Below are 12296 nucleotides of genomic sequence, written 5' to 3' on the forward strand. Positions count from 1 at the left end.
AAGAGAAACTGGATTAGCAGTACCAAAAAACGGCCATACACCCCAAGCATTGTTATCGATGTGTATGATCTGCAATTTATTTTGAAAGTAAGCGACTCAAGCCAGCGGATTTGACGTGGCTCCGTCGTCAGGTAGCTTCCCTTCCTTCCTTCTCCGCTCACGCGCTGCATGTGTGCGTGTTTTTAATCGTCATTTGAAAGATGTGAATTTGCAAGGTGCTGGAACGTCATAACACGGTAACTAAATGTGCATTTTTTTTAAATTTCATTCGTTTTTATTATATTGTGGTGGCTTAACGCAGCAGTGTTTCCACACTGATGTATTAGCATGAATATTAAACTGAAGTGCTTGCATTTGGTCTGAACTTGGTTTTTTTTTCAACTTAACAATTTTATCGAGCTTTTTTTTTTTTTAATTCTACTTGTTTAAACTTGCTTACTCACCCGTCAACTCGCCAGATGACTTATGAACTCACTCACTGATTGAATAACTCAACTAAATAAAGCATTCACCGACCATAACCCGCCCGCTTAGCAACAGCCTCATTCATCAATGATGGTAAAAGTCCAGCACGAATTGTGCTGCAAAAACGACCTTTGTGCTCATTTTGCCTCCACGTCAAGATCGGCCGGCCGCCCGCCAAATGGAGTCCTCGCCCTCGAAGCCCTTCAAAGGGAAGAAAAGAAAAAAGGATGCGGATCGTCCTCCCCATGCGGCGAAGAGGGGCAGAAGGCAACGCGCCGGCGCTGACGAAAGCGAGCGAGCGGACCCGCTGATCTCCGTGGCTCCCCAACGCCTGCGGCAGCCCATCGCGGCCGAGGAGCTGACGGAGCTCCTGCACTACGCCGCTCTCGGGGCCGGCGGCACGATCGGACGGCCGAGGTCGCCGAGGTTCGCTCGTTCGCGGCCGCCCTGATGAATTAAGGCCTGAGCAGCCGTGTGTCTTTTGCAGTTGGTGTGATGTGCGCGCACAAAGCCGCGTTGAAGGCGTCAACGTGGTGGTGGTGGAGGGCGTGAGCCAAAGCGACTTCTACAATCACTACCTGACTCTTAGCAACTTGAGGAGCCACTTCAGCAATGTCAGTCCATTCCCTGACTAAGGAGAAGCCACGCTTATTGTTAACAGCTTTGTTTGCGTTAGAGGTTGACCTTCACGCCGGGGGGCGGCGGCCAGGGCAGCAGCACCGCCCTGCTTTCCACCATCTTCGGCACGCCGGTGGAAGCGCCGCCGCGGCGGCAAGACGGCAAGCTGAAAAAAGGTCAGCGAGAAAGGCTAGGCTGGCTCTTCTAGAGCAGTTTGTCAGTCGTGGAGAATGTGTGCGAGGTGACGCCACGGTGTTTGCAGCGCTGAGGACTCACCCGGTGGTGCTCAAGTACGGGACGAGCAAACGGGGCCTGACGGCCTACGTGCTCGGCCAGGAGGAGCTGATCAAGCGGCGTTACCCCGTGAAAGGTGACGGCTCGCCGCCTCCGCCCTTCCTCTGGAGAGGCTGGCGTTTGTTCGTTCGTTCGTTCGTTCGTTCACCCTCTGGTTGGCCGTCGTTCTCGCCGTCGCCAGGGCTGGCCGGCTTCGAGGACTTTGCGTGCGTCGACTGCGTAGACGTGACGGACGCCAGCCCTCTCTTTGGACTGGACTGCGAAATGGTGAGACGACTTGAGCTCCGCCCCTTCCCCAAGTGACCGACCGCAGCCGGCGACAGTGTCTCACCAGGAGGGGCTACGAGCTGACCCGAGTCTCCCTGGTGGACAGCGAGGGCAAGTGCGCGATGGACCGGCTGGTTAAACCCGACAGCCCGATCCTCGACTACCTCACCAAGTAAGCGCCGTGGAGCTCGGCAACTTTTACGAGTTCAGACAAACGCAAACTTCCGAAGCCCGCGTGCGCCGTCAGGTTCTCCGGCATCACGGCGGCCATGTTGGATCCGGTCAAGAGGAGCTTGCGTGACGTCCAAGCCGAGCTGAGGACGCTGTTGCCGCGCGACGCCGTCCTGGTGGGCCACTCTGTCAACAACGACCTAGCCGCTCTCAAAGTAAGCGGGAGGCGCCGGGGCAGAAAGCCAGGGCGGCGCGTAATTCTCCGACTCCTCGCAGCTGATCTATCCTCACCTGATTGACACGTCGCTGCTCTACGTGAAAGACTTTGGCCAGAGGTTCAAGTTGAAGCTCCTGGCCGAGGTGGTGCTCGGCAGGAGCATCCAGACGCCCGAGCGGGAAGGCCATTGTCCGGCGGAGGACGCCTTGGCCGCTTTGGATCTGGCCAAATACTTCATAAGCAAGTCACCTCTGAAGGTAAGGCTTAGGGTTTGTGGTGACCCCTTGTGGAGGTTTCATCTCAGCCATCTTTTCCATTCTTCTGTTAGCTTGTCGAGGATCACCTGGAGGACCTTTGGGGTTTGACCGCAGAAGACGACGACGACGAGCCCGCGCCCAGTAGCAGGTGCGCGTCCAAAGCGCGGCTTTGTGTTGCGTTGCTATGGTAACAACCCCCCCCCCCCCCCCCCCCCCATTGCACAGGTTTGCCGATGTTTTGCAGCGTCTGGGCAGGTCCCTCTGCTATGTGGGGAAACGCCGTGACATCACCTTACACCCGGCCAATCAGCTGTGGCACAACTCGGACAAACAGGTGCTGGCCTCTTTCCTGGGACAGAGCAAGCGGCCCTTCTTCTCGGTGCTCAGCTTTTCCTCCTTCTCGAGCCGCCCTCCATGTCAAGACCACAAGGTGAAGACTCGGCGCACAAGTGTGTGCCCTGTCCCGCTGACTGTGCGTGCCTTTGTTAGGTGAGCCGGCGTCTTCAGCAAATGCGCGTGGTGTTTGCCGGCCCGTTTCCCGCCGGCTTCTCCCAGGGAGAAGTGAGGCGACTCTTCAGACGCTGCGGCTCGGTCAGGGCCGTCCAAATGCTGACCGGCACGCACAGGGTGCGTTTGATTCACACGCGCAAGCGAAATATCCCGCGTGAGATCTGAGGTGGCTTTTGTGCAGGTTCACGCCGCCGTGGAGTTCAAGTTACTGGAAGGAGCCGCGCTGGCGCTGCAACTGCTCAACGGGGCCCTCGTGCAGGGACACGCCCTGAAGGTGGGCTCGCCAAGCCAGCCATTCATTGGATGTGGCAATTGAAAAAGAAAAGCCCCGTGGCAAGGTTTGGAGGGTAAACACGGGCGCGTTTGCTCCGTCCGTCCGTCTCTTTCAGGTTCAGAGGCCGGTGAGCGAGGCCACGCTGGATTTTGACGCGACTCTGGAGGCGCTGGCCAATGACGCCGTCAACGCGTGCCGCCTCTACACGCTCAAGCGCGCTCACGCATGGGACGGCCAGCCTTCTGCCTCCGGACAACTCAGCCACGAGACCTTGATGAAGACGTTTGGCCGCTTTGGCGCCGTGGAGAGCGTCACGTTGACGGGCAAACCCGGAGGACGGGCTAAACGGGCCTTCATACGTGAGGATGCACGTGGGTCATTTAGCCGCCGGCGTTTGCCTCAACTGCTGTGGGTCTTCTCCTCTTCCAGAGTTTGAGCGTTCCGAGGGCAAACGAGCGGCCGTGGAACTTTGGTTGGAGAAGTACGTGACGTGTCCGGCGCTGACTCCGGCCCACACCGCGAGCGGCGTGTGGCGGCACCGAGGGCCGCATCAGCGGAGAGGCCAAACGGAGCCGGAACCTCCTCAGGTGGAGCGGCCGCTTCTCACCTACGGGCTGACTCGGCACTAACGCTCTGCGCTTTGTCCCGTGAAGAACGTGGCGGAGCGTCACCGGATGCAAAAGCTGGACGCGCGCCTCGGCAAAGTCTTCCGCTCGCTCCCAGAAGGCGCCTTGTCTGTGGTGGTGCTGCTTGCTCCCCACAGGTGAGTGATTTGGGTTTGTTTTCCAACCGTGCCACTTTCTCTTCAGCTTTCCTCCTTTGCGTCTCCTCAGCGCGGAGGAGCCGCCGTCACCTGGCCTGTGCTTCTTGGAGATCAAGTCCAAAGTCAAAGGTCTCCCATGACGGACGCCTCATCAAATGGATTGGGCTCTTCAAGGCCCAAACTTTCACCGTCATCAAGGCGTTCTGAAACTTTGTCGCAATGAAAATCAGTGATGCTGTTGGGCAAAAAAAAAGAAAAAACAACTTGGCCTTGTACTGCATTTGCCCAGGTGACATGGCAGAAGAAAAAAACGTGCTGAACAAAGTGACGGACGTACGGAGGCGGTGATTGTAAGAAAATGCTTTAATTTTTTCATCTCCCTGCCCTTTTTTTTCCAAGGAAATAGCCAAGGATTTTCGAACCTTGTAGAAAAACAAGGTAAATATTTATAACCGTTTTGCCACATTTGCCGAACAGCGACAAAACATCTGTACAAAAACAAAACATAGAATGGTCACCTCCGACCAAATCAGTGCCATAATAAATGATCACATTGTTTGGTGATATCCTTCCTGTACGTTTGCTAAAACAAGATCATATTTGTCCATTTTAAAATGACAGCATTTTAAATAGACCTCACGCTCAACCCTGATGTTGTCAACCACACTTTCACCTTGCGGCACCTTAGCTAATGCGCACGCAAGTAAAAAACAAAAAAGCCAACAAAATGGAGAAGAGCGCACCGGCTCCATTCCGGTTTTGCCCCGTGTGTAAAAGAACTGTTCGGATTGTGCGTGTTGAAGTGCGGGAAACCGTCCATCTCTATGGCTTGTGGGCGCCGCTCCGCCGCACCTGCTGGCTGCTCCCGAGTTTTCTCTCCACTCGGTGCTACCTACCACACCTCGGGGACCTCAAACGGCGACGATGACGTTCCCACACCGGAACGAGGAGAAACTGAAAAGAAGCAGAAAGGAACAAGTCTCTTGGCTGCCATCAAAGTACAGTCTGAGTTTGAGCAGATATTCTGCTTATTCAAGACCAACAACAAATGAACAACATGCAGAACTGGATCGGACCTTCAGCTTTCTTCTTCTTCTGACTTTGATGCACCGGCGGCACGACCGCTGCGGCAGAGGCCCGCCGCCAGCAGAGCGTCTCATCGTCGGCCTTTGCCGACTCTGCGCCTTCGGATCCGTCCTCCCCGGGACTCGACTCGGAGGACTCGGCAGCAGCGGCGGCGGCGTCCCTGCGAGGACCGTCACTCAAAAGGGGCGTCGGACGGACGGACGGAGGAAATGACGGACTTACGTGGTGGTCTTCAGCCACCCTTCTGACGTCTTGCTCTCCACTACTTCTACAATCAATGACAATTTGGTTGCAATCAGGAAATGTCACCAGTTCAGGATGAAAAGCAAAGCGCCCGGCCGGCCGCCCACCCACCGTCAGTTTTCATCTTCTTGCTCCCGACGCAGTACGAGTAGCGAGTCCAGCCGTCGGCGGCGCCGCCACCGCTTCCCTGCTCCGCCTGGATGGGACTGCCGCTGCGCTTCCCAAGAGCACTGAGACCGTGACAAAAGACGGGTCGCTCTCACGCTTAATGCACAAGCCGGACCCTTAGCAAGAGCCGGCGCGGCCAAAGACGTTTGCTTTCGTACCCGGAATATCCAAAGACGGACGAAGCGGCGTAGTGAGGCTTGAGCCAGCCGTCTTCGGGCCAGGACTCGGGAGCCGGCTTCTCCTTGTCCTTGTCCTGCCGCTTGGCCCGGACGTAGTCGGCGTACGTCCGGATCTTGTAGCTCTCGGCGTAGCGGCTGGTGTTCATGGCTATCTGCACCTGCTCCGTCTGGCTGAGGGACACAAAGGCCGACGTGTCGTCCACCCACGAGACCTGGATGTTCCCTGAGCGGGCGGGAAAGCGCGGCAGGTGAGCGACGGCCAGTGAGTTGCCGGCAGAACCGTGCCGTCTTTACCGAAGGCACTGAAGAGCTGATAGAGGTCGCTGGTCTTCCATTCTTTGGGGAAGGTCACGTAGAGGACGTTGTCCCGCTTGGGTTGCACTGGAACCACAAAGACGGCTCAACCATTCTGGACCACGCGAGTATTGCCGTAAATTGCCAATACTCACAGTCCGGTCCCGTGATGTTGAGGTAGGGGATGTCGATTATCCTCATCAGGAAAAGTCTGCGAGCAAGCAAGCAAGCAAACAATCAAACAAACGGCGGAGCGGACGCAAAATGGAGCGGCGGCACGGCTCAACATCGCTCACTTGTTGTAGAAAGGCTCCACCACTTTGGAGCCGGCCGGCACGTGCGCTTTGGGCGGCACCAGGTAAGAGCCTGAAAATAGAAAAGGAGCGGAGCCATTAGGCCAAAGCCGTCTGGCTGGCTCGGTCCCAAGCTCATCGTCCGTCCGTCCGTCCGCCCGCCCACCCAGGTAGTTGGCCATGGAGATGAAGCAGCGGCCGGTGATGTAGGCGTCGTAGCCGGCCTCGTGCAACTGCTCCTTGGCCGTGTTGTAGCTGGGAAAGCCTTGGGCCGCCTCTGCGGGAAAAGCTCACCCGTCAACACGCGTCCCACAGTGGGTGCACGTGCACGTGCCCGCTCACCTATCTGAGGAGCTTTGAACGGGCTTTCATTCAGCTGCTTCTCCAGCTCGGCCAGAGACGTGTTGCTGATCAGCTCCTGCATGGAGAAGAAGTTTTTTTGTAAAAGATTGCAATAAAAAGGATTCCCGCGGGGCCATTCACCTTAAAGGGCTGAGTGGACGCCATCAACTTTGTATCCAGAAGCCTGTGGGAAGAAGAGCAAAGAAAAAAAATCACGCAACTGCCAACACGCAAAGCATTCTCCCGCCATGAGAAACGCACCTTGGGAAAACGCACATGGTGACCTCCTTAAAATCTTGAAGATCCTAAGAGCCAGAAAGTGGAGCCAGCGTCAAATGACATGATGACCCCCCCCCAATAAAAGAAAGCTGTGCGCATACTTGCGGCAGAGGGCAATAGAACTGGTGGATAGTGTGCATGACGTCCAGCAGCATGTTGTGGCCCACCACCAGTTTGGCCTGCCCAGCAACACTTTACGTTAGCGGCGGCTCGCGCTCACACTCGCGCAAATACCAGGATGACTCACAGACTTGGAGATGGCGTGGATGACCCGGGAGAAGCCCACGGCGTCGTTCAGTTGCCCCTGGCCCGGTCGAAAGAAACGCCAATGGTCACGGTCAGAACGATTCAAAGCGAGAGTCCCGTTTTGTAAGCAAACCTGTTCCTTCTCCAGTTTCTGCTGCTCCCTCTTCCTCCTCTCCTCGTCGTCCACCTTACTGACCTGGATGATGCGCTCCTTCTGTCACGCAGAGGGAAGAAAAGGTTGACCGCCTACCTTCACGCCTCATTCATCTTCTTTCTCTCTACCTTGTCCTCCATCTCCACAGTTTCTACATGGAGCCCCTTTGGAAACCTGTGGGCCCAACAGAAGCGCCAGGTGAGCCTTGGCGCGAGCGAGTTCAACAACAAACGCAAAAAGAGACGACGCACTCACTTCCAGTTGAGTGTCTGGTAGATCAACTTCCTCTGGAACCTTTGGACACAAAACAAACGGGGGCCCATTAGACCTAGCATCTGATAACGTAGCCCGGCGGCGGCCTACCCGCTGCACGGCTCCAGGTCGGTGCTTTTCTCCGTGCCGGAGAGCAGGGCCTCCACCTTTTTCCTGCGTCGGCGGGCAACGTCAAAAGCACGTCATTGCGCGGCCCACCCACGTCAAAAGCGCGCCACTGCGAGACCTACACAGCTCGCTCGATGAAGTCCTTGTGCTCTTCGGTCACGTGGGCGGGGCCCTTGGAGCAGGACGGCGACACGTAGGACGGCGTCCCCGCGCCGTTGGCCTGATGGTTTCGCCTCTCCTCCGCCTGCTCCCTCAGCTGGGCCTCCTCCTCGTGGTTCAGGTAGGGGATTCCTGTTGAAGCACCGGGAGGGAGACTTTGACGAAAAGTTCAGACCATCTCCCGAATCTCCATTTGACTCACCGTGACAGAAAACCTTGTTGAAGTCAAAGCCTTGACTGGCCAAAAAGTCAATACTGGAACTCTAGAACCACAGAAACAAGCAAATCCAATTTTAATAGGGGTGCTCCATTATAGTTGAAACATTCTGAAGAGGAAAGTAGCAGACTTACTTGGCAGATAAACTTGATGTCAGGGGACGCCCGGTTGAAAGGTTTCGGAAAGATATAAAAGTTAAAAGTCTTTGTGATGTACCTGCAGGAGAGAGTATGACAGCGACACTTTGGAAGACCAGAATGTTACAAATGGGCCACTTGGGGCAAGCATCTGGATTCATTCAAAATGAGTCAAATAATACGGATTTCTTGGGGGGGGAACATCCACACTCGGGGTTCTATTCCCACTCATCTCTTTTGGGAAAACACTCACTTGGAGTCTTTGTGGTCATACTTGAAGGTGCACAGGCCAAACTGGAAGAGTAGAAAATCCATCGAATGCTTGAAGACGGGGAAAGAAGAGCTTCCATTAGCAGGCCGCCCGCGGGGATCGCTCCGAATGTCACAAAGGTGTGCAAACCTTTTTGAGCTTAGTGTAGCGTTCCTCCGGCGTGTCCAGCCCGTTGGTGAGCGCACTGACGCTGGGTCCATCGCTGATCCCTGGGCAACACAACACAACACGCAAGCGCTTCGCTCACATCCACGCTAGCCCCCGGCTCTGAGCACGCATTTAGTCATACCTGAAAACTCTCCGTCGATGGCGAGAAAGTCAGCCTCCTCTATCGCGGCGTACACCAGGTTTAAACAGTCTTTAAAAGCTGAGAATGGCAATTTTCGCGTTAGCTTAGCTTAGCGGGCTAAGGTTGCTCCAAGCGCACGAGCCAGCGCTAGCGGGGGAAGGGGGGGGGCGTCGTTTTCAAGCGACACGCTGCGGGCCGTGCAAATGACAAAATACAAGGGCCGCCGTGTGAAACTTACATTTGCGTGTCACCTCCATCTCGAAGCGACGCTTCTTGAGGCCGCCTGGCCTGCTGACTGTTAACGGTTGCTAGTCGACCGACCCGCCGACCAACCGTCCGACCGACCTCGTTTTGCTTTTCAAGGTGCGTTCAGGTGGCGCTGGGAATTTGGGCATTCTCAAGAAAGACCCCCTACATTCGCAACTCCAAGCATTTCCTACAGACGCAAAGATTTAACATTTGCTCCCGGACGTTATGATGACTGACCACAAATAACGAGCATTATTTAGACTTTCATTCCATTCATTAATCAAATAATCAATTACATATCGTAGTCTCTTACATTCAAATATTGGGAATAAGCAAACGTGACTTCAATGAAAAGAAAATAGCACGACAAAAAGCTATTAAAAAAACAATCATAGGAAGCAGTAAATACAAGTATAAATTTAAGGGATCTTTTTTACCCCAATTTCCTTTTCCAGCTTATAATTAAACATTCAAATAAATATCAATCAATTGACATTCTCTCGGATCGGATAGGAAAGGAGCCTTGCTAGGCAACAACAGTGAAAGGCAGCCATGTCGTCCAATCAGATGCTAATCCCGTTTAGTGGGCGGGCTGTTTTGGCATTTTAAAGATGGAAGGCGCCCAATCAGCGGCGACCGCCCGCCCAACCGCCCGCCCCTCTCTTTGGTCCGCGGGCCCACTGTGACAAGCGATCTGTTCGCCTGTGCGGCAGCCATTGATGCTCCCGTTATTGACCGCCGAAAGCAGACATTTCTGAAGCAATTCGACTTTCTCCCCCCCGACTGGAGCCATGGTGTCGCATTCTCTCGCCCTGCCGATGATCTGCTTCACCACCCTGTGGGCGCTGGTGGGGGTGGTGGCTCCCTTTTTGGTGCCCAAAGGACCAAATCGAGGGTAAGAAGGTTTTGCGGCTACCGCTAGCGATGTTACGTTTCAATTGGTTCGCTCCCTCTTTATCTTTTCATCTTGCTCGCCCTGTTCCAGCTCAATGCTACAATGCGAGCCTTTTTGTTGTTGTTGTTGTTGTTGTTGTTGTTGCCGCCGCCGTTTTGTTCCATCAAAGATGAATTGCTCCTCTGCGAAGCCTATGTGTGACGTGCATCACCCGCAAGTACATCGGTAGAAGAGTTTTCATTCTTCAAGGTTAATCCAAAATTTGCTAGTTTCCTAATAACACCCTTTACTATTTCCTTATTCCATGGTCGAGTTTTTGTGGTCCAAACATGTAAGGTTCCTCTCAGGGGCCAAATTTCTAGTTGTGGGATCAAGTCCCTATTTCTTTGGCGATTTCGTCTTGACGGGCTCAAATCGCTTGTTCTGGGCAAAGTCCCTCGTGATAGGTGAAGTTGCTCAATTTTGCGACGTATTCTTTGTCGCACTACGAGAGCCTGCAAAGGTGCAGGTAGCGTAAAGCTGTGGCGTAAAGTCTCCTGCATTGTGCGACTCTCTTTTCCAGGGTGATTGTCTCCAGTTTGATTCTCACTGCCATCTGCTGCTACCTCTTGTGAGTACTTTGTAACTACACTTGTGTATTTTCAACGTCGTTGTGTTTCCAACCAAATGTATGGACGCTTCACACAAGACACCGCCAGAGGGAGCCAAACGCCATCATCCAGTCTGAATTTCGGGGAGCACGTTTGACCGCAGACTTCATCATGTTTTCATATCGAAGTCTTTGATTATTGTGTGTATTCCCCCCCCAGCTGGTTAATAGCCATCCTGGCACAGACCAACCCTCTGTTTGGCCCTCAACTGAAGAACGAAACCATTTGGTACCTGACTTACTTCTGGGAGTAGACCAGGTGAGACATGAACATGAAATGTCAACATCCGCATTTAAGTGAGATGTAAAAATATGAGACATTGAATATGAGACACTATTCATATTTCGAAATCAAACCAATATTCTGCACGTATGTTACTTGACGCATGGGATATGGTACATTAGACATCAATAGGATTGAAACATGGTACATTGTAGGCACAGCAATTAAATACCAAATAGGATTTGAATGTGCTACATTAGCAATATATTTTCTGGATATCATTTCAATGTTTTGTTCATTGTGAGGCCAATATGGTCCATTAAATATCTTAAGACATTCAAGAATCAATCATGAAATGAATAATATCAAATATTGTGTTCCTTTTCTTCCAGGCGGCCCTTGTATCGCCGTCACGCACACACACACACACACACACACACCCCAAGTTCCATACTTTTAAGATGAAGACTACTGTACTGGTTGATGTTTATTTAAATGAGTGCTTAACAAACCTCTAAATGTGCAATGTGTTAGTTCCACTTTTTCTTTTTTACATGTGTATTTATTGTTTAATCTGCGAACGTAATGAACGGAGTGCTATGTCATTGTAACACGGTGAGAAACCCCAAAGTCCTTCTCCTCCTCCTTGTTGCCATGGTGATCCATCCGCTCACCCGATTCACAGCGGGGCACACGTAAGATGCATCTGAGCACGCTTTGCGCGGCAAAATGTACATTGTGACGGATGCATGTGCGTTTGTAAAACAGTTTCAAAAGAAAACACTCCAATCAGTAGTATGACACCAAGTTATTACAATTGAGCATTTTTCCTGTTGGACATGGTGGAAACAATTTGTTTTCGACACCCGCCATCCTCAAAAAACAAAATACCTCTCCTTGGCGCTTCCTCTGCAATTTGTTTTTTCGCTTTGAGCCTCAACCGCAGCGAGGTGTCCTGATTGCTCCTCCCTCCTAATTTTCCTTGAACCAGCGATGCTTTAGCCCAAAAGACAAAGCCGGCAAACCCAAAGATTCCAAATCAACATCTAAATACAGCTACTTTTCACAAAGACCAAATTCTGCAAAAAAGAGAACGGCATTCTAAGCCCGACCCTCTCGACTCAACTTTTTTTCTTTTGGATCAGGAAGGCAAGTGTGGAAATCTTCCAAGTTGTGGCGCGCCACATTCCGCTCGGCAGCCGCTAAGCACTTTGGATAACGTTCCGTGCTTCCTGCTTTTAATATCCGCTCGTAATCCCGTGTGTGTGTGTGTGCGCGCGCGCGCATGTGTGTGTGTGTGCAGTCGCCATGGCAACAACATCCATCACAGCTCTAATTGTCATTGTGACCTGGTATTAATGATTCTGTTATGTGTGTGAAGATGTGAAAGAATAAAAGAGTAACTTCCTTGTGTTGAATTCAACAGAATGGAATGTACGCAGCAGCTCCTGTAGCCCTTTCCGTTTCAGACATTTCACAATGACACAGCACTTTTTGACAATTTTGGTCTTGCAGCCATTTGAGGTTGTTGGGCTTCAAAAGTACCGTGCATATTCACAGCCTCACCTTCCGTTAGCTTGGTCCTGCTACACAAGGAGGGAAGGGATATTTTTGTCCCTGTACTTGTACACACAACATGGAATTGTTTTTGCCATTGAACAATGAGCAACTTGAAACTCACAGGTGTTGCACGCCGTGACATACAT

The 12296-nt window shown here is 52.7% G+C and overlaps 3 protein-coding genes across 7 annotated transcripts; 2 read left to right on the forward strand and 1 right to left on the reverse strand.

Annotated features, from left to right (window-relative positions):
- The first annotated feature begins 114 nt into the window (after positions 1-114).
- Positions 115-4413, forward strand: LOC133151346 (RNA exonuclease 5-like). Of its 4 annotated transcripts, none has more exons than XM_061274286.1 (17): positions 115-236; positions 624-891; positions 953-1079; positions 1142-1259; positions 1346-1453; positions 1559-1644; positions 1701-1816; positions 1892-2030; positions 2092-2289; positions 2361-2437; positions 2515-2719; positions 2779-2916; positions 2981-3073; positions 3189-3432; positions 3503-3660; positions 3727-3836; positions 3883-4413. In XM_061274286.1, the coding sequence occupies exons 2-17, from the start codon at positions 644-646 to the stop codon at positions 3974-3976; spliced, it is 2259 nt and encodes a 752-aa protein (XP_061130270.1). In that variant the 5' UTR covers positions 115-236; positions 624-643; the 3' UTR covers positions 3977-4413. The 4 variants fall into 4 exon arrangements, with proteins under 4 accessions (XP_061130270.1, XP_061130272.1, XP_061130271.1 ...); XM_061274288.1 differs by having other exon boundaries at positions 3907-4413; XM_061274287.1 differs by having other exon boundaries at positions 624-882.
- parn (poly(A)-specific ribonuclease (deadenylation nuclease)) lies at positions 4185-8973 on the reverse strand. Of its 2 annotated transcripts, none has more exons than XM_061274291.1 (25): positions 8813-8973; positions 8575-8652; positions 8415-8494; positions 8268-8335; positions 8012-8093; positions 7863-7923; positions 7624-7792; positions 7484-7546; positions 7376-7414; positions 7249-7294; positions 7100-7177; positions 6968-7024; positions 6822-6899; positions 6703-6746; positions 6583-6625; positions 6442-6517; positions 6266-6376; positions 6103-6172; positions 5962-6017; positions 5807-5893; positions 5492-5735; positions 5277-5395; positions 5145-5190; positions 4913-5082; positions 4185-4790 (listed from the first exon to the last, which is right to left on the reverse strand). In XM_061274291.1, the coding sequence occupies exons 1-25, from the start codon at positions 8829-8831 to the stop codon at positions 4729-4731; spliced, it is 2046 nt and encodes a 681-aa protein (XP_061130275.1). In that variant the 5' UTR covers positions 8832-8973; the 3' UTR covers positions 4185-4728. The 2 variants fall into 2 exon arrangements, with proteins under 2 accessions (XP_061130275.1, XP_061130274.1); XM_061274290.1 differs by having other exon boundaries at positions 7100-7180.
- A 512-nt stretch (positions 8974-9485) lies between these two features.
- atpv0e2 (ATPase H+ transporting V0 subunit e2) lies at positions 9486-12001 on the forward strand. The gene is made up of 4 exons (XM_061274294.1): positions 9486-9718; positions 10281-10328; positions 10528-10626; positions 10983-12001. The coding sequence occupies exons 1-3, from the start codon at positions 9615-9617 to the stop codon at positions 10619-10621; spliced, it is 246 nt and encodes an 81-aa protein (XP_061130278.1). The 5' UTR covers positions 9486-9614; the 3' UTR covers positions 10622-10626; positions 10983-12001.
- Positions 12002-12296: the final 295 nt, after the last annotated feature.

Source organism: Syngnathus typhle, linkage group LG3, assembly GCF_033458585.1.
Source record: "Syngnathus typhle isolate RoL2023-S1 ecotype Sweden linkage group LG3, RoL_Styp_1.0, whole genome shotgun sequence".
Lineage (NCBI taxonomy): Eukaryota > Metazoa > Chordata > Actinopteri > Syngnathiformes > Syngnathidae > Syngnathus > Syngnathus typhle.

Excerpts from the sequence above, each read along its gene's own strand:
- LOC133151346 (XM_061274286.1), top strand. The coding sequence starts at position 644 with ATGGAGTCCTCGCCCTCGAAGCCCTTCAAAGGGAAGAAAAGAAAAAAG. Across the intron at positions 1,260-1,345 it reads AGACGGCAAGCTGAAAAAAG|CGCTGAGGACTCACCCGGTG; the intron begins GTCAGCGAGAAA and ends CGGTGTTTGCAG. Across the intron at positions 2,031-2,091 it reads ACGACCTAGCCGCTCTCAAA|CTGATCTATCCTCACCTGAT; the intron begins GTAAGCGGGAGG and ends GACTCCTCGCAG.
- atpv0e2 (XM_061274294.1), top strand. The coding sequence starts at position 9,615 with ATGGTGTCGCATTCTCTCGCCCTGCCGATGATCTGCTTCACCACCCTG. Across the intron at positions 9,719-10,280 it reads CCCAAAGGACCAAATCGAGG|GGTGATTGTCTCCAGTTTGA; the intron begins GTAAGAAGGTTT and ends TCTCTTTTCCAG. Across the intron at positions 10,329-10,527 it reads GCCATCTGCTGCTACCTCTT|CTGGTTAATAGCCATCCTGG; the intron begins GTGAGTACTTTG and ends TTCCCCCCCCAG.
- parn (XM_061274290.1), bottom strand. Across the intron at positions 6,173-6,265 it reads CTCCATGGCCAACTACCTGG|GCTCTTACCTGGTGCCGCCC; the intron begins GTGGGCGGGCGG and ends TTCTATTTTCAG. Across the intron at positions 5,083-5,144 it reads GGGTGGCTGAAGACCACCAC|GGACGCCGCCGCCGCTGCTG; the intron begins GTAAGTCCGTCA and ends CGGTCCTCGCAG.